The sequence below is a fragment of the Marmota marmota genome, unplaced genomic scaffold, assembly GCF_001458135.2.
Source record: "Marmota marmota marmota unplaced genomic scaffold, marMar, whole genome shotgun sequence".
NCBI lineage: Eukaryota > Metazoa > Chordata > Mammalia > Rodentia > Sciuridae > Marmota > Marmota marmota.
Window position 1 is genome coordinate 11,336,360 of NW_025999925.1, and position 27,813 is coordinate 11,364,172.

Below are 27,813 nucleotides of genomic sequence, written 5' to 3' on the forward strand. Positions count from 1 at the left end.
ATGCGCTATCCTTCCTCCATTGCATGCTTTTAGCCCCTTTATCAAATATAAGATAGTTGTAGTTTTGTGGAGGTTTCTGTGTCCTCTATTCTGTACCATTGGTCCATCCGCCTGTTTTGGTACCAGTACCATGCTGTTTTTGTTACTGTTGCTCTGTAATATAGTTTGAAGTCTGGTATCACTATACCGCCTGATTCACACTTCCTGCTTAGCATTGTTTTTGCTATTCTGGGTCTTTTATTTTTCCATATGAATTTCATGATTGCTTTCTCTATTTCTACAAGAAATGCCGTTGGGATTTTGATTGGCAATGTTTTCTTTTTTTTTAAGAAAAGGATGGAAGCATGTGGATAAGTAATCATCACATTCAGTCTGCATTAATGAAGATGATTAATATAGTAAACATTGTATCTTTTGAAATTGACAAGAAATAATGTATATGCTCTATCTAGATAATAAAGTCTGTTTCAAAAGACTTTAAAACATGTACTTAGAACTTTTCAATACTTTACACAGTACTCTCTTATCATTTTGAAGTCATTAAGAAGTCATTCATTTTCAGAATTGTACTATTAGCTTCAGATAATACTCTAATTTTCACATTTCAAAATACTTAACACTAAATTCTCAAATATTGATTCGTCAGATTCTTGTTCTGCTTCAAGATCTTTATAGACTTCATAAAAGCCCTAAGAAACTTTCATGATGACACTCAGTCTGATTTTAAAAACTGTAGGAGACTGACCTTTTAAGAATATTGCCATTAAAGGAGTCTCAAGGATCCTTGTCCTTGCTTTGTGCAATGTTTGGATAGAAAAATGTAGCAGGCAGGGAGGTCATTTATCGTGGGCCATTTATTTTAGGTCACTAAATAGACTGGCAGAGCTGCAGAGTCAGGCTTGATCAATTAAACTGCTTGATAGCCTTAGGAAGAACTCAGTGCCATCAGGCAGTGTGCATCTGAAGACCTCCTACTGAACTGGACATCTTCACTGAATTTGCAGCCAGTTGATAAGAAAAAGTAGATCTCAAACCACATTATTCAGCAAGTCTACTTTGTCAATTCTCTTAACCTATCACCTACCTTTTATTATCTAACACATCAGCAAACCTACTCGCTGTGGGCTGTAGCATTATCATAGAATCCAAACACAAAGAAGTGAGTTTTACAAATTTGCAAGGTTTGTCTGCCACATAAGGCTCCTCATCTTTATAATAATCTCAATCATGAACATTCATTGATTTTTAAAAACATTTAAAGGGCTGGGATTGTGGCTCAGTGGTAGAGCGCTTGCCTAGAATGTGGGAGGCACTGGGATCGATTCTCAGCACCACATAAAAATAAATAAATAAAATAAAGGTACTGTGTCCAACTACAACAAAAAGAAATTAAAAAAAATTTGAAACATATACACTGACATGTTTTATTGATCTAGAGCTTTAACAGTGTATCACGTATTGTCCCATGAGGTTTCTCACTTCTTGTTAAAGTTACAAGCACTAATGTCCCCAGTCCTGCATTCCATATTGTAGTTGTTTTCCTTCAAACAAGCTATAACAATTCTACCTACATACTCTATCACCCACATACAGTCATAAAAGCCCACCACAGAAAACACCACTGTGGCCGAGATTCTTGAATAAAGCCTGAGTCTGATGTATCAACTTCCTTATTGGCTAATGATCCTTGATTATTTACTTTTTAACAATCTGGGTTATTTTTTTTTTTAGAGAGAGAGAGAGAGAGAGAGAGAGAGAGAGAATTTTAATATTTATTTTTTAGTTTTCAGCAGACACAACATCTTTGTTTGTATGTGGTGCGGAGGATGGAACCCGTGCTGCACGCATGCCAGGCAAGCGCGCTACCGCTTGAGCCACATCTCCAGCCCCAATCTGGTTTATAATAACACTTAATTCACCATTTGTGAGGAGGATAAAGATAAACTGGTTTTCCTTTGTAACTATAAATTACTTAAAAACAAGGAATATGGCCCTGTAAGTTCATTTTAAAGGACTTCAATTGAGGTGTTCCTGGCATTTTAGCCATTTCAGAGCAACACTGGGTTTATTTTACTGCTAAATCCTCATAGGCACAGTTTCTAGTCCACAGAAAGAGCTCAATAAATATGTGATGAGCCTTGTTTTTGAGGCTTTTCTTTCTTTCTTTTTTGGTAAGCAGTAAACTAATGTGCAAATTAAGCTTTATATTTACTTTACATTGGAAAGTTGTCACAACAGCAGCTTTTCTTCACTAATCATGTGGACCACAATCAACTGGATGTCATCATAATAAAAGGTTCAAAATCTAATTTCCTTTTTGCCTGTGCTATCCACTTCCCCAGCGTCCTATTAAACCTAACAGTTATACAAACCAATGAAGGAGTTGCAATTCAGAGTGCGAATGATTATATATCTAATAAGTCACTTTAAACAATCAACAATAAGATGCTTAAAAAGAAATAACATGGAATTATTCTTTGCCATTACTATCAATAAGTGAAGGAAGGGATATGAACAAATGATTAATGACATAATTAATATCAAATGAGAACTCTGAAGTTTGAAAAGAGCATCCACATGAGTTTCTCACACATCTTCAAAATAATACTTTCAGGAAAAAAAGGTTATCAACCCTATTTCATAAATGAGGACACTTGTGGGGAGGTAAGTTAACAATGTCAAAGATAAGCCTGCAATTCAGATGAAGTGTTCATGATTCTTCAATGGTCGACTCTGATATAAGTCTGCTGTTACTATATTTGGGGGAATCTCCTACTACCCGAAGAGGGTGGGAGAATTAATATGGAGGGAATATGAAGAATATCATGAATGGCATTCAGGATATACAAAGCATTCACAGATTGGGATGTATTAAAACTGTCACAAAAGTAAATATGGAGGATCTATGGTGTTCTACACCCCTTGAGATGTTAAAAATTCACCTGAGACCATTATTGGCCTATGTATTGCCAATTAAAGTGTGAGTTACTATTTTGAACTCTTTTTATGTGCCCAACCATCCATCAGTTTATTCATTCATCCATCTTCCATTCATGTAATTCAGTTTTAAAAATACATATTTATTGAAAGTCTGCTATATAATAGGCACTTTCTAGGCAGTGGTGATACCAAGGGATAAATAAGACAGAAGTGTCTTTGTTGGCAAGGAATTCGTATTTTAGTTGGGAGACAAATTAAAAATACTTAAATAAACAAGAAAAGACCATTAAGTGGTAAGTACTATGAAGGGGGAAAAAAAGAATTTCAAGGAAGGTGTGTCAAGCAGTCATTGATGGCTTTCTTGAGAGGTGACATTAAATCTGATCTCTGAGTGGGATGTGAAAGCTGCCTACTATGCTACATTTATAGTATTGATTTCCCCAAAGCACTTTCAGTTCAGTAGGGAAGACACACAGAACAATAACTTTTTTTTTAAATATGATAGAGCCAATGATTGTGGATTGGTAGATGCACAGAGATCAATGTGAGAATGGAATGAAAATCAAGTCTCAGGTTCATGGAAAACAAAATTTCAAAAAAGAACGGGGACTAGCAGAGTAGAGAAGAAACATAAAACAGATACAAGTGGGAAACAAACTGGTATAATGGGGGTAGAGGTAGTTCAGTGTCACTAGACCAACATGGTTCTACAGTGGAAGTTCAGAAACAGTGTGAACAAGTAGAGATAGTTTAGATGATTTTGCTGAAGAGATTGTTGATATCACTTAATTCTGTCACTTATGGAGAGTTTTTGAAAGATTGTAATGATGGCCACATTACCATTTATTATAGATCATACCCACTGTACCATGAAAGGGAGAATTAAAAGGGAATAAATTATCACCCAAAACACATAGAAATAGCAGTTGTCTAAGTAAAAAAAATGATGTGAGTATAAAAGAAGAGTAAGAGTTAAAAAAAATATTTAGGAAGTAAGAATAGGCAGTCCTAGTAATGATTAGTTGTAGGGTAGAGGAAGGAAATGAAGTATGAGCTTCAAAAACTGCAGGCAGCTCAGAGAATGCGCCCTTTAATCGACATTGGTCAATTGGTGTGTTTAACAAATAATAGCAGTGAACCTAATTCCTCCCTTAAAAATCTGTCAAGAGTCATTCTAATTGCTGGTTTGAACGTTGTTCCATGAGTTTGTGATAACCACTACCCTGGGCCTGACAGGCTCTATCAACCAGGTTTCAGGGACAGGACTGAAAAGTGAAAATTGTTTCTGCTCTCAAGCTGCCCTCAGTATGTTCCTGACCTGCAACTTCTATTGCTCCATAAGATGGGAACCCCTTTGCAGGGAGGAATTATATTCCTCATTATCTCTAACATCAAACTTCAATTTTAGAAGGCTTTTAGAAAGTATCTGTAGAAGGAATTAATTTAAAAAATACAAATGTAAGCAAACAGTACAGATTACAGGGGACATCATAACATTTTATATAATTCATTTTAAATTTTTAAAAAAATCATTTTTCATCTGTACTCTCTAAAGAGTGCAAGGATACAGAGGACTTCTATGGAAATTGTGCTGAAAAAGGGGAAGTGCATTTTTTTACTAATGAAAAACAATGAGACTGAGAGTGGAGTGGATCTATTTTTCAACTACCTGCCACATGGCATTACCAGGTATTTCTGAAATACCTCTTCTTTACTCCCACAGTGGACATAGTGGTAATCTGATCAGTGCTGAGTCCAACAGTGGAAGGCAGTAGTAGAATAGAGTGGGAGAACATGACAGTTCTATATTTGTTGGCTGTGAGATCATGTTTATGCTCCTTCGGTATTGGGCTTGTTTCTGTCAGGTATGACAATAATACTAAATTAATGAGTCCATTTAACATTGATTAGCAGAGGCTTTAGGCATCATTTACAGAGTCACTTAACAAAACTGCATTATCTGAATTGTCTGGGTGGACTGGAAATGCCTTCTGACCTGAGACCTGCTGTTCAGACTAACACTGAATGAACAATGTCACCTGGCAGGTTGGGCTGGAGCAGCTGGGCCAGCTGGTGCCAAGCCCCAAGTGCCCTCCTCAAAGCAACTTTGCATGTGAATAAATTAGCTTCAGAGTGAAGTCTTTCCCACTCTGCAAACTCATTCTTTGGAGTGTGGCAAAGAATAGTGTCTGCATTTTATTGATCTTGCAGCTGACAAGTAAGCAGCGCCACAAGATGCCTCACATCTTGCTCCTGAGTGTGCTGATTAAGCCTCTCAAATGAGTAAGATGCATGGCTGAATCTGTAACAGGAATCCACTGCTTTCATTTGCTCTATCTCAGTATCCAGACATCTTCAGAATGAAAGGATTTCAAATTAAAGCCATGTCAGAAACAAATCTCCTTTAAACATCTCCAGTCCTCCCTTTCTCTGAGCATCTCATCTTCTTAGGGGAGTGAGTCCTCTGCTGGTGTTTAGCATAGCGTGATAATTGTGCTGAACATGAAGATTGGTGAATGAATTACTGATGACCTCCGATACTGCAGAAATTAATGCTGATTCAAATGTAAGCTTCCCTCTGTGTTGTCTAGACCATGCCTTGGCTTCATTTTCCTAATGTTTGTTTTATGTGAGAGCAGTCTTCAGATCAAGTTTTACATTGGTAAGGGAGGATCAAGGCCACTACCTCTCACACTGTTCCCATAAAAGGAGTCCTGAAGATTTTTTTCTCACCTAAATCGTCATGCATTTGATCTGATTTCTCTCTAGGCAATTGTTTTTCTAGTGTGAAGAAGTTGGGATGGAATGATGACAGGAATTTTAAAAAAGTTTCAGAAAGGTTGATCTCAGGGAAAGGACCTGAATGTTCCAGTGTAACTGGAATGGAGAGATGGTAAAGGAGGCTCTGGGATATAGAATGCAAATGTGAAGGTGAAGGCACACACAGCCTTCCCAGTTCCCACTCATTTACACATTTCTACAGAGCATCCTCTTAGGTGTCAGCCTTTGGTCATAGCATTGAGCATGATCTCCCTAAAAGAACCTGGAGTAGAAATCTTAGATATTTGTTTCCCTCCATCCTGGAGACTACTTCTTTGTACCAGGGTATAAATTCAACACAGAGCCATAGCCACCTTGCTTAGGGAAAACCAGCAATTGAAAAATTTTCAATGTTGTTCCAAAACGTCCATTAAGCTTATTTGGATTGCACATAAAATGTATATGCACCTTAGGAAAAAAAAAAAACTCTATTTATTTCTATCAAATGGGCTTCTCAGTTTAGATAAATGCTAATTTTCTTCATAAACATGAAGGCTTTTTTTTCTGTAATGTGTGGCCAGGAAAGCATTTCTGCCATTCTGTTGGAAATTGTGTTCTACTAATTTTCCATATTGGAAGTCTCAGAAGGTGTCCAGGTTAAAAAAATGAGAAACAACTACTTGTGCATATTTTGTTTTCTGTTAGATGACAAACTTCTTGAAGTTATTCCCTTTGCATCATTTGTTTCCAGAGCACTTAGAACAGTGTTCTACAAACTAGCAGTTTTCAGTATTATAGGTTAAGGTAGATTAAAACAAATTACAGTATTTCGGAGTTACTTCTCTTCCTTATTTGAAACTGAATTAATCTTTTGAATATAAATATTATCACGCTAAGGATTTATCATACTTAAAAAAATCTTTTTTGGTATGCTGAAATACTTATAAATATGAGTCAATTCTTAGAGGTAGAGGAAATATCATGATTAGAATGAAAACTGCATTTATAATGTTACTAATTCAATTATCAGCAATCTAGCTACTTTCCTATAAAATGTGGTTATGCTTTTCTTCACACTTTGTTATCTCAATTCAATTATGATACATTATCAGTTTAAATTAATTGATTTGAATTCAGGAAAAGTTAAATCTATGAATAAGCTAAATTACAATAGGAAATCATCCACTATTATTTCCCCAAGCTGACTTATAAGAATATTGCTGCAGAATATCAATGTTATTTAAGTAGTAGGGCCTATGCATTCTAGTGTTCGAAGGCCATAATTCTTATTGAGATAATTCACAAAAGTCAACACAATCTAATAAGATTATCATTCTACCACAGTGAACAGTGCTCCTGGAGGACAAGAGAAGAGAGTGTTTTAGTTTGCTTAAGATGCATTTTTTTTTTTTTTTCAAAACAGAAGAGCATATGGGGTTTTCAAGTGCTAAGTGCACTTTTGCAGCCAGGCAAGATTTCAGTAACTTGTACTCAGGATTCCACTTAAACTGCACATCCATCTTCTACCAACTATGAAGATAACAACATGGTTTGATGAAACATTTGTCTGTATAGTCAAAAGCCTGCAATTCAAAACCAGTAGCTGTATATCTATTCTTGCTTTCTGACAAAACAGGAAAGAGCTAAAAAAGGGTTTCATGCCAAGGTAAAATGCTAAAGAAGGGATTCAGTTGCTTGAAGAAGCATGAACTGAATACCAAATGTAAATATTCAAGCATTGCTATGCAGAAGACTCCTTTTTGTGCTTTTAAGTTATTTATATCTTTTAAGATTTTTTGGCAAATGCATATCTGGGTAAATGATACAAGGCATTTCCTCTGATGTTTTGTTATAAAGCAATATTACTGGCATGTCAGACACTGATTTTTATTTTTGAGATAAATCATAGTTTCAAATTCAATTACCAGCTCTATCTATCCATCTTTTCCATACAATATTGTTATACTTTTCTTCACACAGGATGTCATGTCAGGGTGAGTTTGAATTCTCAGTGTTCCAGAGGTCAAAAGAAATCCAAGAGGTGAAACAGGAAGCCATTGAAGATGACAAGGTATAGCATAATGAGCCCTCTCTAATGTTAGAACGTGTTGAAAACTCATGGGACAAATGATGAAGAGCCAAATGGATCCTGAAAATGTGTAGAGGATGATTGGTTCATTTGAACTGTAAACACATGTATATTATATATTTCCTCTTAAAAATGTAAGGACATATTTGTTTAATTTAGAAGATAAACACATAAAACTGTACAAACAGAATTAAAATTTTCTCTTTCTCTCTTTCTCTGTTTCTTTTTTCGGGGGCAGGGGGATGCTGAAGATTGAACCTAGGGCTTCACGTATATTAGGTGTTCACTCTTCCACTGAGCTACTTAACTAAACCCACAGCCTAGGGGACTCAATATTTTTGTAAATAATTTTTACATCTGCCCTTTAAGTCACAATCTGAGCTATTTATTTTTTAATTAAAACATATCTCTCTATATATATATTTATATTCAGGATTTTCAGAATAGAGCTGGAACATAAGATAAATTTTTGATAATATTAATTTTAGAAAATGAACATGCCTACAGACAAAAAATATCACAAAGTTTCTGCATATTGTATTCATAAATGGCTTTTGTTGTCCTGAAAGGGATAATTCAGTATAGTATTTCGAATGATACTGAATGTAAAGCTGCTAACACAAAGGATATTTTAGTAGTTTTGTGGGAAAAACTTTCTAGGAGAATTTAATAGAGTAATTATGAATCTGTAGAAGTTGATCCAGTTTTTCATACATTATCTCTCAGTCAACAGAGACTCATACCAAATCTGTTTTACAATGTAAAGAATATGGAATATCCTAGAGGAATAGTAAATATGACTCCTGATTCTTTTTAAACTTATAAAGTATATTAAAATAAACCTTGATATTATGTCATGTCCAAGTTAAATGCGTATTTTTCTTGGAAAACATTTGCAGAAAAAAACAGTATCTAGAATTTGTATCCACACTACTAAATAATATAGAAAAGTAAAGCTATTTAAAAACCTCAAGTCTGTATTTACATTTTCAGTTGCTGAAATAAGTATGAAGTGTTAGCTACGTTGAATAAAATATACATGATAGAATAAATTTCTATTTTCTGACATATCATAATAGAATACATTACTCTATATAACTCAGCATAATTATTAAAAAGACAAACAATATGTTTCTTATAAATATATTAAAATATAATACAGATGCAAATTTTTTAACTACAAATAGTCTTATATCTGCTCATCATGAAGTTGTAAATTTTGAAAAAAATTAGTCAGAATTATATGCTTTTTAAAAACTTAAAGAAAAGAGAGCTTCATGTTTCTCTCACTTTGGAATTACAGAAAATATGAGGTTCTCCAGAAGTTTGCATCTTGTAAATGTTGAATAGCTCATCACTCTCATATGTTAATTTCTATCAGGATTCAGGAATCAGGTAAGACCATCAGCCTCAAACATAAGATATTGCATGTCACTAAACCAAAATGGAGACAGGAGAATTAATTTTACTTCTGAAATAATCTTGTATAAGTGAAAATAATAGTGACTTTCTTTTCTTGGAAATATTTTTTTTTTGTAGTCAAGTGCTTAAAAATAGTAAACACAGCTATTTTCTAATTTAATAATCACAAGGACACAGTAGGACATAGTGACTGTTTCTAATATAAAGAAAAGATAAATTGGAAAAAAATACACAGAACTAGAGAAACAAATTCTACTTTACATTAATAAGAAAATATTTAATCAGTTGAAAAATTTTCCTCAATTACCATTAACTGTGTGAACCATAAATTGCTCAGGCAGGGGGTAAGGACAACATATCCCTCACATCTTAGTAGCTTGAAAAATTATCTATTCATTTAAATAAAAGTGGCAAAGATAAAAGAAATAATAGAAATATTCATTTTAAGTTTGGTTGTTTAAAGTGCATGACTTCATTAGATCATAAAATTTACAAATGTAGGCAATATTTTAGGAAATAACTAAGATAACAAGCATAATGTTACGCAACTTATTAAGTCTTGGCAAATTTTCAATTGTGTCAGTTCATGGAAACTGCTGTTCATTTTAATTTTGGTTATAGGTGTGAAGGTAAATATAGTTCTAGAAGTCCCCACTCTGAATAGTACTGAACATCACCAACAAAATGCCCTGCTTCATTGAAGACTGAGTTATGAAATGAAGGAGGTTTGGGTTTGAATTCCTATACCAACCCTTACTAGCTACGTGGGCTTGGGGAATTTGCTTAACGTTTCAGCAGTTTCAGATGAATCCAGTTTCCAAAATTTGCTGCACATTAGGATTACATAGGAGGCTTTTAAACATCCCAAGGCCAAGATGAATCTCAGACTGATTTAATCAAACTTCCTTGGAGTTGGAGCCAGATAACTTTATTTTTAAAAGGTCTGAATAATGCCAATAGAACACAAAGTAGGTGAACTGTGGGGCTAATCATGAGTATTCCAGGGACTATAATATTCATCTCATAGATTGTTTTCAACAGGTTAGGAACAGCACAACATGACATTGACACACAATACATGATACCCAATGTGCCTAGCATGAATAGGAACCCTGTTTATCTGTTACAAAACAAAAGTAAGAGATAAAAATTCATGGATGGTAAAGTCTGACTTCTACCATAACTACCTGGAACTCATGATTAAACAAATGCCACTGGTTTAGATAGGTTTTGCATGTATTCATTTCTTTTCAGAGGGAAATTGAAAAAAGAAATAGAACACCTATGCCTATTTCCCATGCAAAAAAAAAGTTCTTTAATAAAAATTTAAGTATACACATAAGCAAAATTATTAATCCTTCACAGTACTGAAAATGATCCAAAATATCATGTCACTTGCCATCTCCTTTATACGTATCCATCATCAGATGTTTCTGTCACCAAAGCATTCAAGTTGTCAGATAAAACTCATTGCCTGGGGGAAATATAAGCTATGGCTCTTGTAATGAATGAAAATGAAATGATTCTCCATAGTGTATTGCCAGACTCACTGGAAATAAAAATAACTAATTAAATAACCTCCTTTCAAAATAGGTCTGTGTCTGGCAGGCCCTTTTCTTCACTGGGACACAAAATGGGGGTCTCCTCTAGAAAAGCTCCTGTTAACCCTTTGACAAGCCAGCTTACAACTCTGAAAACACCTTTATGATCATGCTTTTCCCCTAATTTAATATCTGAGCAATTTTATCTTTAGGATAATTGTAGATGAAATTTTAGCTGCTGGCAATTTTGTTGGAATAATCAAAGAAGTCTCATTTCCTCAAGTACATAACTGAGAAAAGTAACAAGACATTTCTGCCCAAACGGAACCCCCTGGATCCCATATCATCAGCATTGCCTTTTCTGTTTCATCCTGACTCATATGTCCAATTAACATGAGGAAAAAATGTTAATATTCATTCTTTTTTTAAGTTTCCAAGGGCATAAAGAGGATATATTGGGGGAAAATAATTATGCAAAACTCATTAGCACCCAACCGACTCTTTTCATGATCTGATTGGGAGAGATAAGAAAACCATGCACACATACTGGTTTCTTAAGAATTGTCATGCAGAGAAAGTAAAGTGAAGAGACAGTTTCAGGGGAAAAAATAACTTTGTGATAAATTCAAAAAATGCATACCTTTGCACAGTGTTCATAAGAAGCACATGGTTAAAACACAAATAAACAAACAAAAAAACTTCAGAAAGTCAATAAAACATTCTGGTGGAGTGACTCCAGCCTATGCTCTGGGTGCATATGTGCTGAGCAATCCTAAGAACATGGATCAAACCCTCCAATTTTCTTGTTTCTTTACTGTCTTTATATAGTTGCTAAAAGTTATAGATTAAATATTGATAAATGATCCACTAATTTCTGTCTTTAAAGTACTCCAAAATACCACAAATTAATGTTTTGAAATTGAGCTGTAAATAAATGTTACTGGTTAGTTATTAAATTCCATGTGTGCTTTAGCTATTTAAATGATTCTTTTTCTCGTCTAGCTAGTACCGCCATACACAGTACCCATTGCCTGCATGAGCCTCTTTGTTTCTCAGCTAATTTCCTCACTGATCCTATACCTTGAGTTTAGAGTAAATCTTTAGAAAATCTGACTGTTTCACTCTTCTGGTAATATGTAGTTTTTCCTGGGTTCCCATTGCTCAGAGGGTAAAGGTTATCCTCCTGGATGTTGGAAACTTACTTTCTAGCAATACCAAACTACACACCTTAGAACAGATTTTACTTACATGGCAGAAAAAGAAATACTTTTGGCAGTTTGTGTCTTTGACTTTTTCTTTCCTCTCCAATCTTCCTCCAAGCTGAACTAATTGTTACTATTCTAAGTACAAAAATATCCTAAGCATACTTGTAATCACAAATAGAAGCATTTGGCATTTAAGTATAACTTAATGTAAATTTCATAATTTATTTACTTAATTAATTTTATTTAAGCCTATCTTTCACCTTTCCCAAACAATAGTTATATCAGTATTTTGTTTGGTGAAACAATACATTTCCCACATCTTTCATGGCGACTGTTACCAACAGTGCTCCCAAACTTTATTGAGCCATTCAATTAAGGCTCAACATAATAAAAAGTATAATCCCCTAGGGTGGTTCTGTACCTGGAAATGCATACATTATCAATTCAAGCTCACTCACCCTTTTTATCTCTTTCAATATCTTTCACTCCTCCAACTGAGACAAGTAACAGCTAAATAAGCTGAATTCTTCTAGGTGAACTTTCAATACATTTTCTCTGCTCCATCACCCCCTATCCTGCACTGCCCCAAAGGTATGAATCTATTTTATCTCATAGACCTCCCTGGAGATTACAAATGAAGTCTATACAGAGAAAAACAAAATTGTTGGACATTTAAACATAACCTCATGAATAGTATTTTTATTCTCAGTTTTAATTGAGGCAACTGAGGCCCACCAAGGGTCAACACCCCCTCTACAGTCACAGAGCAAGGATTTGGAGTCAGGCACATTCATTACGAGTGGGTCATTACTAACAGTTTGATATGATGGGTTGGCATTCTTGGAGCAGCATATGCTTTAAGGAGTGCAGAGAAGCTACAAAAAGGGTGAATGGGATTCTTGGCCATCATGTTTATAAAGATGTAGACCAGTGGCTAGCTCATTGTGTTTCTGCTATGGCTTAGGGACTGAAGGGTCAACATAGGCTGTTACTCCTTCACTTCTGACCAAATATTCCTGGAGCCTCTTCTCTGTACAAGGCAAAGTTAAAACTTTATACTTAGTCTTTTAAGGATAAATTCCTTTATACCTGGGAACCACTTAGTAGGACCTAGTTTAAATTTAGCATTATTTTATAACTAGAGATCCATAAAAAAGAACTATGGTAAACCGCCTTGCCCAAGGATTTCCATAGCTTTCTTCTTCCTCTCTTTAGCTTTTTATCTTCTCACTATAAAGGATGAGTTTCAAATGTCCTCTTATAAAAAAAGCCTATTATCATTGTGCATTCCTCTCTGTTTAACAATTGCCTCAAGATAACTTGTGGAGGCAATCATTTTCAATGTTAACACATTTTAAATATGAAGTCAGCACCTGTGCAAGAATCATAACACTAGTCTAACTAAGGATGAAAAGATAAAAGTTTATGTATAATTTTCAACATTACCTTATGGAGAATGTTGTGTATTAACCTAGAATTGTTTTTGAAGTTGTCATTTTTTTTTAATTCTAGTAGCTTTGTATTATAGGTACACAACAATCCATAGAATGAATAAGCAAAAGCCAGTTAAACATTCATGTGCACAGAACCTTGAATTTTCCCAAGATATTTTTTCTTTTTCTATGATGTTCACTTTAATCTGGATTTAAGGTTCATTATCTGTGTTAACAAATTTAACAGTAAATGTGAGTAAAATGAGTCAATTGATTATATTTACCCCCTAAATCTTGCAATCATTTAAATAGTCAGTTTCTACTCTCAGGTCTCATAAGCATGACTAATTAATAACCTGAATTATTAACTGAAACATGATTTTTGTGGGTTTTAACTTCTATCATGTACTGTCTGGTTAAGGTAAAATACTAAAAAAAAAAAAAAAAAAAAAAAAAAAAAAAAAAAAAAAAAAAAAANGTGAGGGGAAAGGGGAAAATAATACAAGGGGGAGAAATGAATGACAGTAGAGGGGGTAGAGAGAGAAGAGGGGAGGAGAGGGGAGGGGAGGGGAGGGGGGATAGTAGAGGATAGGAAAGGCAGCAGAATACAACAGACACTAGTATGACAATATGTAAATCAATGGATGTGTAACTGATGTGATTCTGCAATTTGTATACGGGGTAAAAAATGGGAGTTCAGAACCCACTTGAATCAAAGTGTGAAATATGATATATCAAGAACTATGTAATGTTTTGAACAACCAACAATAAAAAAATTTAAAAAAAAAACAAATTACAGTATTTGTGATTTCTGTTAGTCATAGTATTGCTAATTTTAAAGCTGTCATTGCCTATATTTGCAATTAATAGAAATTCTAAATTTTAGGCAGTCCTTAATAAAAATGAACGTTTTATTTTTGTTTTCTCATCACACAGCCATCTTCATCCTTCCATTGAGAGTCTTATACCTTGGTTGAAAATCTTGCATTGAGCACTTAAAGATTGGGATTGAGAACACTCTTAAATCCTTGTAAAAAAGCACTCATGCTCTGTTAAACTAAAGACTATTAACAATGGTAAAATCCAGGAATAATTCTAGTGGAAAGGGAAATGGCATTATTAAGTTTCTGCCAAGTAAATATAAAGAAATATTTATATTCCAAATAGTCGTTTTATGAATGTTTAAAAAATTGTGTCTGTGCAAGTGTTCCAGAGAAAATATGAAATGAATTTTATTTTGAACAAACCACCATGGATATCTCTGGATTCTCTGAGCTAAAAGCTGCATTTTCCATTCCTTGGTGTTTTGTAGTTAGATAATAGTGCTGAGTATTTATAGGTTTCCTTATATAACTATAGTTCTTACCATTTTTTCTTGTCAGAATAGTTTATTTTCTGTCCATGCTCCTGTTTTCCTTGAATTTTAGTATTGGATTTACTGACTTTTCTCTGGCTCTACTCTTTTTATAGAACCATATTCCTCAAGTTCAATTTATTTTTAAGTTGGATACTTTATGTATCCATTCCCTTTAGAGCTCTAAAAAGAAAGTGTATTATTGACCAGATAAAGCTATTAAAGTAACTATTATGAAATTTATTTTTAGGACCTTGGTCACCTCAATGGCTCTTTAGGGTTTAAGATATGCTCCAAGTAGCATGTACCATAACTTGGGAGGTATGGTCTGTGGTTTTCATTGCTTACTCTGCACCTGCTCAACATGAGCACTTGCAATCCATCATATTTCTCCTCCACCCACTACAATTATGTAAGGACCATTAAGGGTTTGAGCCTCCAAATTAAGACATCTTTTTTTAGTCTCATTTCCTGTCCAGCTCCTATTCCAGAAGCACCTTTTACCTTGCTTTCTCAGTCTTTATGCTCTATTTCTCAGATTACTGCTATTCTATTTTTTGAAACTTTGCAGATAAACAATGATTTTATCTGCTGCAAACTCTATTCTTAGCAATCTTCCACTCTTTTCATTTTTTTTCTCTTGGCAATGCCATCCCATTTTGTCACTTTACCAGTCTCATCTGACTTTACCAAATCTGAATCTTCATCACCAAGGCATCCCTGAACTACCATCTGCATTTTAGTAATCAGCACCATTACCTCATCTGAGTATCTCCAATGCACCTATAATTCCACCAGCCTAAATAGGAAAGCAGTCTGTCGTGCCCTGATTCTTCAGTTGATGAAGACAGCTCTGAAGATAAAACTCAAAATGTGGACTTGGCTCTTTGTCTTACATGCTGCTGGAAGCCATCACTTCCAAGTGTGCCGATTCAGTTGAAAACTGTGGGCAAGGGTCATGCCAGTTGTTGCTGTCACTGCCAAACTTAGCCCCAGGTTACCAGTAAAATTTTATTGCAACCATTTGAAACCCTTGAGAGCTCAGGAAATCATGTCATCATTTGGAAAACTGTGCACATTCAGAGAAGATCAGGAATCATCTTTTTCCTATCTGAGAAAGGCATTTATCTCTGCTGTTCTTGAATATTATAGAAGCAGAACTCACTGTGATTTGTGCTGTAATTTTTTCATCATAAAATATCTATTTCAGGCTCACATTGATGGTTGGATCCCAAATTTCACCTTACTACCCAAGAATGCTATATTAGCATTTATAGGATAATTGTCTGTCCTATAAATTCCACTTGAACCAAGTTCTGAGTGTCCATTTCTAGAATGACTTATTTTCTTTTTTCTTTCTTTTATAAACTGTAAAAACTTTAAGTTTCCCCATTTTCTGCAAGGGTGGGGACTGTGAAGATGTTTGAAAATATTGGTATTTTCAGTGAGAAAAATACAATTATTTTTAAAGATCCACTGTAGTTCTAAATTTTATGAGCACTAAATCAAGTTATGCTATTCCCAAAATTCTTGTCGCTGAGTACTTTATCTTTTTTCTTTGAATTGGGAAACATTAGGGTACATTTTTTGAAAAAGCCAAGAGAATAAATTTAAGGTTAACTTAGAGACATACATGTTTTAACATGTATTGGGAATGCTGATATAATTTGAAAATCAAGAATACATAACAATGTCTTACTTATAAATTATTTTGCAATCAAATAAAAAAAAACTACCAGGTAATAAGAATCCTATTCAATTTGTTAGAGGTATTTAATAAATCCTAGAAAGTCTATTTGAGCATATTTTCTGATATTTTCCTCTTTCTTTTATTACATTATCATTTTAAGGTACAGCAGGTGAACTTTCAAAATATGATATGTCTGCACAAAACTGTTGGGTAACATTTGAAAAGATATAGCCAGAGGCATCTGACTGAAGATGGAACTTATGTGTCAGACACAGAAAATCCAATTCAGTTTTGTCACCAAGTCATTTTTTTCTGTTTATTGTTGCAAAGACTTCACCCTGCAGTAATGTTGGAATCATTTATTTTCTTGAGAACTACTGATACACTTGCACAGCATTGTGTTTTCAAACTTCCTGTCATACCCTTTTAAAGAATGTAAGAAGTTGAAATAATTATATGTATTTGAGAATATATCCCTGTGGTTATTTATATTTGTAGACCTGCATATTCACTGGTAGACTTGAAATATTATGTATCTTGGATTTAATACTATATGCTTAGTGCTGAGTATAAAAAGTTCATCAACTCACAATTTTATTTTTTCTCTTATGTTCATAAAAGGTGGAAGCCTGAGGAAAACGGTCCTTTTTCTATTCTACTGGAGTGCTGGATTAATTTTTTTAATGTTTAATTTGTTCTTTTAGGTACACATGTCAGAAGAGTGTATGTTGACATACTGTACATACATGGACTATCACTTATTCTAATTAGGATTCCATTCTTGTAGTTGTACACGATGTGGAGTTTCACTATGACATATTCATATATGAACATAGAAAAGTTATGTCAAATTCATTCTACTGTCTTTCCTATTCCTGTCCCTTCTCCCTTCCCTTCATTCCACTTTGTCTAGTCCACTCAACTTCTTTTCTTCCCTTCCCCACCCTTGTTATGTGTTAGTATTTGCATATCAGAGAATATTCAGTCTTTGTATTTTGGTGATTGGCTTATTTCTATATTATATGTTTCAAGGAAATAAAGCAATCTTAAAATAAATTAGGACATGTTTTCAAAGACATCATTACTAAAGAATTGCTTCTAAATTTCTAAAATATATCAAATATTAATTACCTGAAATAAAACAAGGATCAACGGTAAATGGTTATTTTTCTGTTTCTCTTTGATTTCTTGCTATATTTCTCAGATAGTAACATTTACTGTCTGAGTTAAACTCTATTTAGTGTTTTACAAATCCTTTCTGGTTGTAAAATATGTAGTTTATAATGTGGATTTTGGAGTGCATAAATATTGTTTTATCTTGATCTCCAAATGAAATTTCTTGACTTCATAATATTTAGACCTAAAAATTAGGTGATCCTTCCACAAATGCTATCACATGATGATTAAAGATCATTCTTAAATCATCACTGAATTTTAGGATTCTCAAGGACAAGTAGGTTGTTTATCCCTGAGGATATTATCCTTCCCTTTGTAAAACTCTCATCTCCACCACCCTCACCCTTTGTTAAGGTACAGACTATACATTCTTCTGCTCTCAGCTCAAATGTCTCTTCTTTAAACCCTCAACCAAAATAGGTATCCCATCATAACTTTCTCTTCTCCTCTGCCTTCATGGCACTCATCAGATTTCATAATTAGGTATTATGTCACTCTTGCTCTTTTATTCCATTAATCTGTGTAATGCATGAGAATATAAACTGGATTTAATCTAATGATATTTTTGCCCCAGCTTTAGACATGGTAGCTAAAGTTTGATGTAAGTTGGTGAATGAATAAATTCATTCACATATGTCCTGAAAACCTTGTACATAGTTATGCTAAGAAAAGCTCAATACACATTTGTGGCTAGTTTATTTAATCACAGAGTTTGATATATTCACTTATGTATGCTTCAATTTGCTTTTTCACTTCTTAATTAAAAAAACTCTTGATTTAAAACTATTTTATATCAGATTTTATTTTTAATTTATTTTAAATGACAAAATTATAAAATTATACATATTCATATAGGATGCCATGTGCTGTTTCTATACATGTACACATCATGTAATATCTGAATAAAGCTAAATATATCTCTCTTCTCGTATTATCTTCCTGGAGAAAATTTTCAAGATCCTTTGTTTCTAGCTTTTTGAAGTATTCAGTACATAATTGTTATCTACAGCTATCCTCCTGTGCAAGAGGACACCAGAACTGTATTCTCTCTTCTAAATATAAGTTAGTACCAATTGATCAACTTCTTCTCTCCCTCCCTTCTCCTTCGTCTTGCAGCCTCTGGTAACAAACATTTTACTCTGCACTTATCTGAGATTAATATTCTCATACTCCACACATGTGAGATGGTGGGTCTCTATACCTGGTTATTCCGCTGGTAAATTTCTTTCATATTTTATTTTTGGGTGTATGTCCTACCTGGATAGAGAAGAGTAGGAAATTAGTGTTGTACTGTAAACTTCCGTAAAAATTATTGTTGATTATGTATTCTCAGTTACAAAAGATAAGTGAGCTGTTTGACCATATAAAATATCTAAATTATGCAAAAAAGCAAATGTAGGGATACACTGGTTTTGTCTTTTCACACAACTCCAAAATCCTCATGTGTATTTACTTATGCATTAATTTACTTACAATATTTATTGACCTAGGTATTTTACATCTACTATTAATTTTAACCTGTTCATCAATATGAATCAAATTAAATTGTTAAGTTCGCTTACAGATAAGGAACCCGAGGAACAGAAAAGGCAACTAATTTGTTCAGTATATAAAGATACAAATAGAAAAGTCATAGTTCTCTTTAAATGCCAAGACTGTGTTTTTCCCTCTAATGCTGCTGACACTCACCAAGACCACTCATCACGTGCAAGTGTTTTTAATATATGCAGTGTAATAAACAGTTTCCTTTTACCCTGCAAGAGACAGGATCATATCATACTTAGAACTGCAGGCTCTGCAGCTGCAATGACTGGGACTGAGGCCAAGCTCTGCAGTTTACTAGCCATGTAAACCTAAGCAAATTATTTAATCACTCAGTAGCTCAATTTTCTCTGTAAAATGGAACCAGTAATAAATAGCACCTATTCCAAAGACTGCTGAGAGGGGTAAATGAATTAATATTTAAAGTACTTAGGACAATTCTTGGCACACAGTGAAGTCTAAAATTAAAATCAACATTATAATATGACAATTGGTGGCAAGACAGTCTAGCAATGTGTTTGCCATTACTTATAAATTCATCTTTATAAAGCAACAATTGCATTGAATATATACAATACATATCACATTATTTATTTATGTATTTTTATTGAATAAGCCTATACTTACATAAAGGTATAAGGTAGTACACACTGACATTAAAAAGAATATATATACATGTATATACATGTATATATATTCTTTATATATATCACACACATATACTACACATATATGTGCATTTGTAAATACTAGTTCATTTTTATTATGGTTAAAGAGTTATGAGTGCTCAAAAATGAAGATAAGAAAATATTAATTTACAGTTTTCAAGAAAAGCATGAATAATTTTGACATTTTGAAACCTCACTTTGTTTTCAGTTGAAGATTTTAGTTTTTATTTTTAATAAAGCCCTCTGAACTCATCCAAGTCTTAATTCATTTTGGCATAATAGTTTGGCAATGTTGCATTTTAAGAGCTCCCTTGGTAACTATCTTAATTTCCAGAAATAGTGTCAGTGGTGAAAGTGTATTTGAGTGCCATTCCTGAAATTTAATCATGTCACATTTAAACAGCCAGGAGGGAATTGTATATGGCTATTGTGGGCCATATAGCCCGATAAATGAAAACAATTCTAGTTATTTTTAGATTAGTTAACTAATGGGCTTTCAATTTCCATTGTACTTACTATGGTTTAAACACCACATGCTGTTAAACATACATGGCAAGGGGCCGGGTTGTGGCTCAGCAGCAGAGCACTCGCCTCGCACATGCAAGGAGTTGGGTTCTTTTCTCAGCATCACATAAAAACAAATAAAAATTAAGATGTTGTGCCCAACTACAACATATATACCTATATATAAAACATACATGGCAAGGCATATCTGTTCTTATGAGAATACATTTCTCATTCCAGTCCGTCATCATTTTCCTTTCAAGCTGTTTATGGAAATGACTGTCTGGACACTTGAGCTTTCATCATTTAAAAGAATCAAGGGAGTCTAAATGAGGACTTTAATTAGAAGAATAGTTGTAATGCTGTAATAAATATGGTAGGAACACCTAAATGACTTTCACATATCAATCAATAGCAATTTCATTAAAAATGAAATATAAAACTGAAAGATAATTAAGATCTTCCAAAGGAGATGAGTAAATTATATAGGTCATATCTAAAAATCTGATGTGAACTTACTTAAAGTTTCATTTCCTTAATCCACCTATAAATGTAATTATTTACTAATTACTGGAACCTTTACCTGCAAATTTTATGGCAAAAATTAAAGGGGTAATTGTCAAATCAAAGAAAAGCAATGCAATTTGCATCAATATTCATTGAGTACAATGAAAGCTAGAGTACCAATATGTATCAACGGTGTACCAAGTAACTACCAAAGTGCTGAATTACATTTTATTATATTGCTAAAGGCAGTTTTCCAATGCTGCTTTAAAAAGGAAAGTCAAATAAAAATAACTTGATAGTAGTTGAAGACACTGAGAAAAATAATATCTCATTCCTATTCTTAAGGAACTAAAAATGCTAGGTTCATGCATTCATGAGCAGATTTTTTATTGAACACACACTATGTGCCAACCCTCTTCTGGCAATTATAAAATCTCATGGAGCACAAACTCAGTTGAGGGAATAGTCAATAAACAACATATAAATCTGAAAATAATTGTTAGTGATTAATGTTAAGGAGAAAAAAAAAAAAAAAAAGCAGAAAGTGTGTTCCACTATGCTGAGGTCAAGAGGAAGGCTTCATTGAGTTTTGTGGGTTTTTCTCTTTTCTTTCTTTCTTTTTTTTTCAATTACCTGAAGGCAGGATGGGGATGTGTCACAATATCAAATAACGCAGGGGGGAAAAAAAGGAATGGGAAAAGAAATATTCTAGGGCAATAATACACTAGGTATATGCTAGAAACAGCTAGGAGGTCAGTGTGGCTACAGTTGTGCATAAGAGTGACCAGAAATGGTGTTGGAGAGAGAGGAGTGAGCAAGGTTGGGTAGAGATGGGTCCTGTGAATCTCAGAAAAGAGGACTATAACTTTTACTCTGCCTGACATCGGCAAAGTGAGAGACTGGACTGTGAGTTGGTGCTTTCTCAACTATTTTTTTGTTGTTTTGTTTTTTAAAGGTTGCTTCTGACAGCTGGATTGAGAATAGATTGGAAGGAGCACATGTAGAAGCAAGGAAATACTCCTTTAAGTAAATTTGCAAAGTGAGGGTTCTTTATATCTTTGAAAAAATATTTTTGTCACCTCCTTTGTTAATAATTTCCCTCCATGATTAAGAACACATTTCTTCCTGGCATCTGTGCTTGTGAGTGTGGGCATATAAGCATGTGTGAAGGTGTGAGGAGCTTGTGGATCCCTGTAGAGAGTGTGTGCCCCTGTCAGAGCTTCCTACTGAGCCTCCTGCTCAGCATGGGATCCTGGCTTAAAGCTCCCACCCTCTCCTCTTCTCACTCCCAAATGAGAGGGAGTAGATACAAGGCAGGGGAATAGGCAATGAAAGAGGTGAAGTCAGTCTTCATTTTTCACATAGTGCTCTCTCTTTAAATTTCATTTAAAATGTAATTACACTTTCCAGGTTATAAAGGTAATATAGGAAAGTTTCGGAAAATTCAAAATACACCAACTGTAAGATGAAGGCACAATTCAACTCTAAGTATTAAATTGCTTCCTTTATGGAAAATTTTTTTTCGTATTTTTGCCATTTGTTTCCTGCTGTTATGTTTAATTGTATGAACTGAAAGATATAATAAATTGAGGATAATTGATATTCCTCTTCTGTCTTTATTGTAAATGTTCCACAGTTTATTTTTGGCTTTTACTATTTTATGGTTATTATTATTATTATTATTATCATTATTTTATTTGGTACTGGGTATTGAACCAAGGGGAACTTAACCACTGAGCCACATCGCCAGCCATTTTTAAAAATATTTTACTAGAGACAGGGTCTCACTGAGTTGCTAAGTGTCTTGCTAATTTGCTGAGGCTGGTTTTGATTTCGTGGTCCTCCTGCCTTAGCCTCCCTAGCTGCTAGGATTACAGGCATATGCCTCCACGTCCAGATAATTATACTATTTTAAAGTCAGTTCTAGTCCTTTGCAGTTTCTTCTATTATTTACTATTTTTGAGGGTGTTGAAATGATTTTACAATGAATGATATTAAAAATAAATCACAAATGCAAAATTCCACCAAAATAAATTGAACTTCAGCCATTGATAGAAATATGAAAGAAGTAAAGCAAAGAAATGGAGTACACAAGCCCAAGATTAAACTAACGACCGTTGGGTTTGAACACAAGGGCAGCCATGTTTTAGTACAGGTATCCTCTGACACTACCCAGCAGTTAGTCTCCCTTCTTTGTGAGTTATCCCAAACAAATAGCTTCTCTGCCATTCTTACAGGTGTAAGCTGGTCAATGGTAACACTCTGGGAGTGATGCAAAACCCAGATGAAAATTTATCAATTTTGCTGCAGGATGAAAGTTGTCACATTAGGTATAATCTATCTAATGTCAATGCCCAAGATCCTAACTTCAAGCAGCAAAGAGTTAGTGCCATCTGTAACATGAAGGTGCTTCTCTGTGGTGAATTTTCAATGTTCTCAATGTGTAGAACTAAATCTTCAGGTCAAGGAAGACAATTCACTATCATGTCCATGTTCAAAGGAAAGTCTTAAATATAGTGTATAAGTACAAAACCAAGCCAAAGAAAAATAGAATGTTTCACTAAACACAATATCAAAAACTGATTGGATGACACTAGGAACAAACTGATGGCAAGTAAATGGACAGCTGATTTCAATATATGCTTTCCATAATCTACGAGTCATCTTTTTTCTCAAGGGCAGTTTCAGATGCAGTAACCTCAACAAAAGTCTCTGATGACAGTATAAATAGGTTTTAGCTCTTGGTTTGAAGATCCAGCTCACACCAAGTCTTCTTTGATTTCAACATGTTGGCAGCCAGTTGTGTGTTTAGTTGATCTTTGGGCAGCAAAGGCATCTTTCCCTCTTTCCTGATGTTAGTGTTTATTTCACAAGCTCCACCTCTCCCAGCTATCAATTCTGAACTCTACCCCAATTCCTTAATGCCCTACGTCTTGGTCTAGAATGTCCATATCTTCAGAGGCTAGTTCTTCTGAATCTGATTCAGAGAGCTAGGAATGGATCAACTCAGAGTGACAGTCATCTCGAGGCAGTTCTCATGAGTCCATTAAAGAAAATGGGAAGGCCTCTCCCTCCAGTTGCTAACTGTCCAGTCTTCCTATGAATCAGAAGTGTGGCCTTAGCATGCCTGGATGGGCTAAGCCAGGTGCCATTTTAAGCTCTGCTTAGTTCCAGTGCTTCTCGGAAGATACTCTATTCTGGTCCCAGAACTATTTTTGCTACACAAATGTAATATAGTTCATTGACATTGGTTTGTTCATTCTTCACCATCTTAGTAAAGTGTTCATTTGTAGACATCATAGAGGTAGCTCTTTAGCACAATTATCAGCACTGACCAGGCAGCCATCTTCATTTTCCATGAAACAAAAAAACAAAGGATCAAAGTTCTGTGCCTGGGGTTGGCCAAGAGCTGAATCTGCATGTGAGTCAATGAAGGTGGTCAGGTAAGTGCTCTATGGGAAGGTTGCTAGACTAGATGCTTGCCTGGCTACTGGTCTCTGGTTGGATGGTCTATCTGTCCTCAAGCTGCCCTTTCATCCCTGTGGCTTTCCTCATCAACCCATGCTCATTATCCTTCTCCAATCATTTGGAGCCAAGAAAAATTTCCCCCTCAGTCCATCACTTTGTACCTGGTGTCTTCCAATCAGTTTTTTTATATTGTTTAGTGAAACATTCTATTTTTCTTTGACTTGGTTTTGTATTTATACACTATATTTAAGACTTTCCTTTGAATATGGACATGATAGTGAATTGTCTTTGATATTAATAACTTGACTATTTTAGTGTAATTTTTCAGGTTAGGATGATGAGTATGTAGCTTTTAGATGATCATTTGTTTGAACATATAACTCAAATAAATTGTTCAATATAATTCCCTATTTTATTTTATAAAGACCATTTTGGAAGGGAAAGGAAGAAGGAGGAAGTGGGAAATGTGTGACTGTGTCCAAAGAGATAGAGAAAAAGAGGGAGAGAAGTAATGGTTTTATTGTATGTTTATTTTGATCATCTGTATCCGAAGAAATTTCTTAGGTTAGAGGAAAATGCATTGAATTGGGAATACAAAGCCTGCATTTTTATTAGTTCTGCTTCTACAACCAACTAATTGACTAATTGTGAAAGCTTAGGCAAACCACATCATATATGTATCTAAGTTTCTACATCTGAATTCTTATCTGCATCTTTATTCTGACTTTGAATGATATTATTGTGATGCTCAGATAATATAATACACATAAAATCTGTAACATATGAAGTTTCCTAAATATCCAACAATTATAAAGTGATATCATTAGTGTTCTTATTTACCTGTGTTTCTGCCTAATTTAGGTCCCACGCCATTGACAATAGCCCTGTTACTACTTTTAGCCTCCTTTTTTATTTTTAAGGAGATTAAAACTTTCTGCCTCTTTTTAAACATTTCACACAAATTATTGTCCTGCCATTTGATTTACTATCTCAAAATGTGACTGTGTTAGGCTTCCAAGAAGACAAATAAATTATATATAAAATCCTTGCTGATGTAAGGGGCAGGTCAACTAAATCCTTCTTTATCTCTACCTTTATTTGTGATAGAGGCTCTTTGGTTCCAATGTCTATCAAATCCAAAGTAACCACTCTGTTGGTATTAAACTAGGTTATACACACTCTCAAAATCAAAATGGGATTATTTGGAAAAACAGACTTGAGTATCTTCAGGACTGTTGCCATTCTTTTCTGACCACAATGCTACTTCTATGCATACTGTGAACTGGAAAATATGTGTGTGCTAATAATATTATGTCAATAAATATGGAATGTGCCATTTGACCAATTATGAACTCTGAAATGAATGGTATTGATTTTGGCGGGATTCCATAATAAATGAAGGATACATAAATAAAATCATTCATGTATATGTATGTATATATCCACATATGCATATAAATGGATATACGTATATAATATATATATATACACATGAAAATACTTACTGTATTGACAATTTCTTCCCATAAATTCTCCTGGGCACTCACAGGAATAGTTAGCAACAAGGTCTGTACATATACCACCATTTTTGCAAGGTTCAGCTTCACATTCATTTATATCTAAGGAAACAAGAATAAAGGAAGAGGGTTATTGGTAAAAAAATGATTAGATATTAGAAGGTTTTAGACATTTCAAATGAAAAAGTCTGAGTGATGCTATTCCTTTGGTGTTTGTACTTACACACGTCAGTGATACAAATTCTGCTTAAACCAACAGTTCATTAAAATCAAATTTAATCAGTTTCAAATAGAATTGAAAAATCCAGATGAAGGATCAACAGAACTAAACCATTCTCAAATTCTAAAAATACATATGAATAGTTTGGGGAAATATTCAGTATATCCTTAGAATTAAATCAAACAAATTAACCCTGATGGAGAGATGAATTGGTTTTACTTACAAGATCTAGAAACCACCCCGCAGCAACTGCCAATTAACACTGTCTCATTTCATCTTAATTCATTAAAATTCTAACTGATGGAGATGTTTTAGTTTTTAAATAGTTTGCCTTTGATGAATACGATGAGAAGCAAATTAGAGTTAATCGCTAAAGCTCATTACATGCAAAGTATAATAAATGTAAATGATGATCACTTCCTAATCTCATTCAAGAGTTTCTAAAGTTAGGATGACTAAGGGGACTTACCTTTCATATACCATTATCACACATGATACAAAACCATATGTAATAACATTCATCAAATTATACTAATTTCCATGCTAATTTTAGACAACAGAGAAAATGAATATGAATTGAATGCAAAAGGGAAAAATGACTAATTGAGTCAAATATCAATCACTGATATTTCCAAATAATTCCCTGTAGTACAACACTGGGTTCTGTAGAGCTAGTAAGGTAGGTGGAGAGCAGGCTGCTCTCTCATCTCTTTTTCCTCCTATTATCTACTCCAGTCAACTCCCTGTTGGTCCTGAATCTGATAACTTGTTGCTGTTTTATGCTTCACCAGTTTACAGACCTAAACAGTATTAGTTAGTAGTCCTCTAGGTACATGCCTTTCACCCTTCACCTAGTCAGATGGCAAACTCCACATGCAGCTCCTGTACTCCCTGTTCTTTGTACTCCTGAAATATCACACTCTACTTGAAGACCACTGGTGCCCATAAGTGTTTCCTGCTATACTTCTAGCAAAATAATAGAAATAGTGACATGTGCAACCTAAAAATATAGTTTAGATTTAATGTGCCTTCTGATCCACTATATTAAAAGGTATATCTGAAGTCCTAGGTTATCACAGTTGCTTAAAGCAATTTGATCACTAAATTATCCCCTCAAGACCAAAGAAGGAAACAAGTACCAATTTCTGTCTTCTAAACACTATCCCCTCCTGAAAATTGAGTTTGTCACATTCCCATTCATGGTGCACTATTGAAAGTGAGGTCTTATTTTCCTTAAGTGAGTCATGACTTTCTCTGAAGGCAGTTCTTTTTTGTTGTTTTTAGGTGTCCCAAACTGAAAGCAGAGATAATTCATGACTATGTTGAAAATAATCTCAATAATTTCAGTATTTAAAAATGCAAAATAGAATAAACGTAGGATCTGACAATGTCTAAAAAGAACTGTGTGCTGAAAATTATGACAAGCTCTCAAATAATTTATACTGAAACTCTCCTGAAAGAGAGAGAGGAGAGGGGAGGGAGGGAAGGAAAAGGGAGTAAATAGAAGGGGAAAGAATGAACCTAAGTCATTTCTTCACTTTCCTAGCTGATGAAATGTTCAATTCTTCTTGTTATTATCAAAACTTCAGTTACTCTAAGTGGCATGAAAATCTCTGTGTTATTCATTTTGTTGCAATTCAATTTAAGACAATGGCAAAGTTTGCTTACTTTGGAACATGCCCAATATGCCTTTTCCTAGACCACATTTACTGTAATTTGTTTTAGATAAAAACATGTTATGGCTAATAAATTAAATCTTCATTTCTCAGAAAAAGCA

At 34.2% G+C, this 27,813-nt stretch overlaps 1 protein-coding gene across 2 annotated transcripts in view; it reads right to left on the bottom strand.

The window, feature by feature from the left end:
* Positions 1-27,813, bottom strand: part of Edil3 (EGF like repeats and discoidin domains 3) — a 399,045-nt gene that overhangs the window by 149,234 nt on the left and 221,998 nt on the right. For both annotated transcript variants that reach the window (XM_048800248.1, XM_048800247.1), the window contains one exon: positions 25,805-25,918. In XM_048800248.1, the coding sequence (XP_048656205.1) occupies positions 25,805-25,918 (114 nt within the window). The remainder of the gene's footprint in view (positions 1-25,804; positions 25,919-27,813) is intronic.